We start from the raw sequence: 4,883 nt of genomic DNA, 5'->3' as shown, positions 1-4,883 counted from the left end.
TCTCAATCTAATCACTTCTGAGTTATAAAAAGGATAAAACACAGAGGCAGAGACACGGGGTAAGACACACTATCTGATGTAGGCAGATGAATCTACAAGCCCAAGTACTCCAAGGATTACTGGCTACTAGAAGCTGAAATAGACAAAGAAGGACCTTCCTCTCCCAGAGCCACACCCTGCATTTGGACTTTTATCTCCCTGAACAGTGAGAAAACAAACTTTTGTTCTTTAAAGTCATTGACTTGTGGTATTTGTTACAGCAGCACTAGGAAACTAAGACATGGACCATAACCATACTTTACTGTTTCTCTGTATATTCTGTAATTTTCTGACAACTGGACATTCCGAGTATTATGTTGTGGTCACTCTAGAAATCTAGTTCTCCCACTCCTCAGTGGCCACTGGTTTTTGCCTATTGAGGGCTAGAGCCATCTGTGTGACGTTTCCAATTTTTGCAAAGTGTGTATTCTTTGTGTGTGGTCACAGAAGTTTCTGTTCCACTATCTCTGCAGTCAGCCAGTGACCTGACAAACATTTCTTTAAATGTCTGGCTCCCAAAAAGAGGAAGAGATAAAAAAAAAAAAGAGGACCAAAAAAAAAAGTATTCTCTAAGTCTTCTAACAGCAGAGAAGTCACTTTAGCCTTTGGAGTGGAAACAATATTTGTCCTCTGCTGGCCCCTCCATGATGAAAAGCAGTAACCAGCAATCAAAACACACTAATTTGGGGGGGACAAGATCCTTCCTTTCCACCCTGGCACTAGCAAACTGCACCAGGAATGCGGACCACAGTCCAAAACTGCCTGCTGTGGGGCTGAGAGATGTGGGATGGGAGCCACTAAGTAAAGGCTAAAATTCTCCAGCCTCTTCTTCATCAGGCTCCCTGGATACTGCAAATGTTCCAGTAGACCCTGGAGCTCAAAAACAGTTCTTGCTAGTTCAATAGTTTCAGTGGAGGGATCAATTCTTGGAGCTTCCTACTCAGCCATCTTCCCACAATTTAACTGTATAAATTTGATTTTATGTAATTTAACTATAAAAAATAGAGAAGTTGGTTGTTGCTGTAAACTTTAAATTACATATATTTTAATTGTGGAAATTTTAAAGTAAAAATGCAAATGAAATAGTCATTTTCATTCTAAACAAGTATTTCCTAGACATGCTAATAATGGTTGGCTTGTGGTGAGTCATCATTCCATATATGAGATGCAAACGTCTGTAAATCAGATATAACAATTTTATCGTCAACACCTGTTGGCCAAGCAGGCCAGGCGATTGGTGCAGAGTGAGCAGGGCAAAGCTCGCTTCCCCATCTGAACCTGGAAGTTTCTCACAGAGGTAAACTGCAAACTCACTTCCAGTCATTTTCAGTTGGATTTTGCAAATGTATGCTCACTAAGCAGCAATCATCAGTTTGGGCAAGGGTCAGGAACATACAACTGGAACAAATCCTAGTCCCTGGCGAGTGATAATCAAATTCACATATGAAGAATACAAAGTTATTTAGAAACAAAACATTTTGCTACTTTTGGACTTTAAGAATTACCTAAACCAACTCCTTACCAGTCACAGGGTGCTAAGTTATTTCAAAGAAATAATGTATTTAAGAAAAAAAAAAAAAAGGAAGCTTTTTTTTTTCCCCAAATGGCTGTTGAATTTATTTGCTTCATTGATAATGGTCCTGGCAAAAATTAGTTAACCAATGTTGAGACATTTGTAATGAAATACTAATTTTAAAAATCCATGACACCTTGATAGAAATTAGAGTTTACACAAACAAAAAAAGAAACCTTTAATATTGCCAGCAAATATAAAATGAATGTAGTATGACAGACAGGACAGCAAGGCTTTTATATGTTTACATCTGACATCTGACCGTATTTTCAGTCACCATAATATCTTCTCTCCAGATTTAAAAAAATAGTATGCTGATTTCTATAACAAAGCTTTTTTTCGTACAAAAATCAAATAATGGCCAACAAGTCATAACAGTGCAATAGGTAGAGGATAGAAAACCACATCAAATGGGTGCTGAAAATAAATACTAACTAGGAGGAGGAAAGGATAGAGCACTCTTGTGGAGTTGTTTTCATCACCTTGAGTGTGGGGGGTTGGTTTTCATTCCCATGAGATCTTGACCTATCTCATGAATGCCACTGATTCTGACAGAGTGCAATTGAGACAAAGTTACCTTAAAAACTCGGCCTCACAGAAGCCTCAGATCATGTATACAAGTATTTGAAGCAAGAAAACGGGGAGGGGGATCCTAGCTATCATTAAAAGGAAAGTATTTTTTTTCTATTGCTCAATCGTGTCAACTGGGAGTCCATCAGTAGGCTCAGTGAAGTGACATGAATGATTTAAAACTTTTGTTTAAGAGCATATATATGGCTTATTCAGGCAAAGAGACATTTTACATTCTAGCCCAAGCAAGCAATATAAGTCATTCTGTTTTTAATGAAAGGTCAGTGAAAGATTCTGGTTTGAAAACAGATCCTTTGTGTGGATGGATTAGGCCAAGGCTGCTGCCTTCAACCAACTCAGTGAAGTATTTGCTGATGACAAGCAGTGAGTAACAGGAGGGAGAGGGGCTGCTGCTCCTGGGAGCTTGTGGCCCGTGCTGCCACATGCCTGGCCCAGGCATGTTCCACGGGCAGCCAGCTCTGTCTGCAACCAAACTCAGCCGTTTGGTGATGCGGGCTTATTTACTGTGGTCTGGAACTGTAAAATGAGAGAATTACAAGGGGGGCGGGGTAAAGGAGACACCCAGTAAGAGCCATTCTGGCCAGTCAGAAAACACGAGGCAGCTCCCCATTATATAATCTGCACCGAAAAGGTGTAAAAGGCACAAGCAAGAGTGACTAGGTAAGCAGAAATCCTGACGGTGAGACAATGGATCAATCCACAAGGCAGGTATAGTATTTAACTTGTTTTGTTTTTTCCCCCTTGAATGAGAGAAAGAGATCCTGATTCTGCTGTGATAAAAAAAAGCAAAGAAAGACGATTTTTGGTTTAAAAAGAAGCCACTCAAGGATTAAAATAGTTATTTTAAGTTAAACAAAGAAAATTAATCTTCAAATAAGCTGATACTATCTGGAAAACTTATCTGTCCCCTACAAGTCCAAAAATGCCTCCGTTGCTTTGTCCCGTAACCTGAGCCTGGCAGGGTAGAAGTCAAACAGGTGAGAGAGAAGCATCTCTGAGGAGAAAAGACATGGTTACAGAATGTTCACCACAGGAGAGGTGTGCACTGGGTCTCAGTGTTACAGTAAGATGCACAGGTCTTTACAGTCTCGAGGATGCCGTGACTGACCCACCGGCTGCTCAGATGGGTGTTTCCTTCCTGTCTTTGCTCGGCGATGGCTTTGCTTGCTCCTTGGCCGCCTTTGGCTGCTCTCTAGCTGCTTTTGTCTCAAGAACGCCGTCTCGGGGCGGCTGAGCTGCACCCCCGCGCCTCTCGGGCTCCTCCTCATCCTGCACCTGCTGCTCTGACTGAGCCCGCTGGAGCTGCAGCAGCCGGAGCTGCACCCGCAGCTCGATGATGGCCTCTCGCTCTTCGTGGATTGCTTGATTCAAGTGATTGTTCTTTATCTTGGGAACGACAGAAAGGGCAGTTAGCGCTTAAGAAGGCCAAAAGGAATGCTGACGTGGGAGCAGAGGACACTACCTAACAATCTTTGTCTCGGTCACTGCGCTGTGAGCACAAGTACACACACACACACAGCACACATGCCCCAACGAGGAGGAGACGGAACTCAGGGCTGTGAACTATGCTGCTGATCACAGACAAGGAAACACCTCTAGGAAAAGTGTATGTACCAGGAGGACACAATTCTCTTAACAATCAAATATTCCAGGGTTTAAAGGAGACATAATTTGTTTTTCAACTGCTCCCAAACAGCCCTTAAACAAGGAGAAAATAAAAGTAATGTCAGCAATTAGAGGAGAGTTAAAAACAGGATAAAAACCTAGATTTGTCCTTTGTGAGTGGCATTACTTTATATCTGAACTGTGTTACTTAGTCAAGCAGTAGAAAACTACTCTCAATTCTAAACTATCTGGGCCCATTCAGCAAAGTTTAGGTAATACAAAACAGTAGCTAATCCTAAACTCCCGCTAATCTCTGTTTCGTGGCAGACATCAACATCCTCTCGCCCTCTTCCTTGGGAATGTAGGCTCAGCTGCAGCCTGCATTTCCCAGCCTCCCTTGCAGCTGGCGGTGGCCATGTGACTAAGCCTTTGCTAATGGGATACGAGTTCCACTTGTGCATCTCACCCTTAACAACTGGGCATTCCTTTTCCCCTCCTGCTAGCTAAGAGAGGGCAGGACTCAGAGCAGCCACTCTGAAGCCCAAGTGGAAAAACCTGTGTTGGGGACGACAGACCTGGACCTATTACATGCCTGTGCCTAGTACATGCCAGGAACAGAAATATCTAGTTTAAACCACTACATTATTCTGTTTGGTACAGCAGCCTAACCTACATCTCAAGTGCTACTGGAATATGGTTCCCTGCTTAGGATTTTAACATGATCTGTAGTGTTAAGAATGCAAAACAAAGTGCCAGTGTGAGACCTGCTAAAGAGTGGTCGCTGACCAAACCAGACCTCACTCCCTGGCCAACTGCTCCCCCGACAGTCCTTGCTCTAGGAGTGCCTTGACCGTGAGCCTAGGTGGGGAGCCTCGGGCCTCTGTCTGTGGGTTCCTGCAGAAAGGATTTCTGGGGATGACTGCTGGGTGTGGACCGCCTCAATTCTCTGCTCATGGTGAAGCTCTGGTTTGCCCAGCAGCTTGGGTCAGTCAGCAACTGTGAACCTGAATGAGGGAGGCAGAGCTCGCCCACTGTTCTCAGATTCCTTTCCAGGAAGAGGATGTCTTCTTTCAGC

General features: G+C 43.3%; 1 protein-coding gene across 1 annotated transcript in view; it reads right to left on the bottom strand.

The window, feature by feature from the left end:
* Window positions 1-2,979: 2,979 nt before the first annotated feature.
* Window positions 2,980-4,883, bottom strand: part of RALBP1 (ralA binding protein 1) — a 26,502-nt gene continuing 24,598 nt past the window's right edge. Inside the window, exons 8-9 of the mRNA XM_023740053.1 lie at window positions 4,138-4,186; window positions 2,980-3,589 (exon numbers count right to left, since the gene is read on the bottom strand). Coding sequence (XP_023595821.1) covers window positions 3,323-3,589; window positions 4,138-4,186 — 316 coding nt within the window. The 3' untranslated portion in view covers window positions 2,980-3,322. The remainder of the gene's footprint in view (window positions 3,590-4,137; window positions 4,187-4,883) is intronic.

Source organism: Trichechus manatus, unplaced genomic scaffold (genome assembly GCF_000243295.1).
Source record: "Trichechus manatus latirostris isolate Lorelei unplaced genomic scaffold, TriManLat1.0 scaffold00146, whole genome shotgun sequence".
Lineage (NCBI taxonomy): Eukaryota > Metazoa > Chordata > Mammalia > Sirenia > Trichechidae > Trichechus > Trichechus manatus.
Note: the sequence above shows the minus strand (reverse complement) of the source record. Positions and strands in the feature narration are given on the sequence as shown.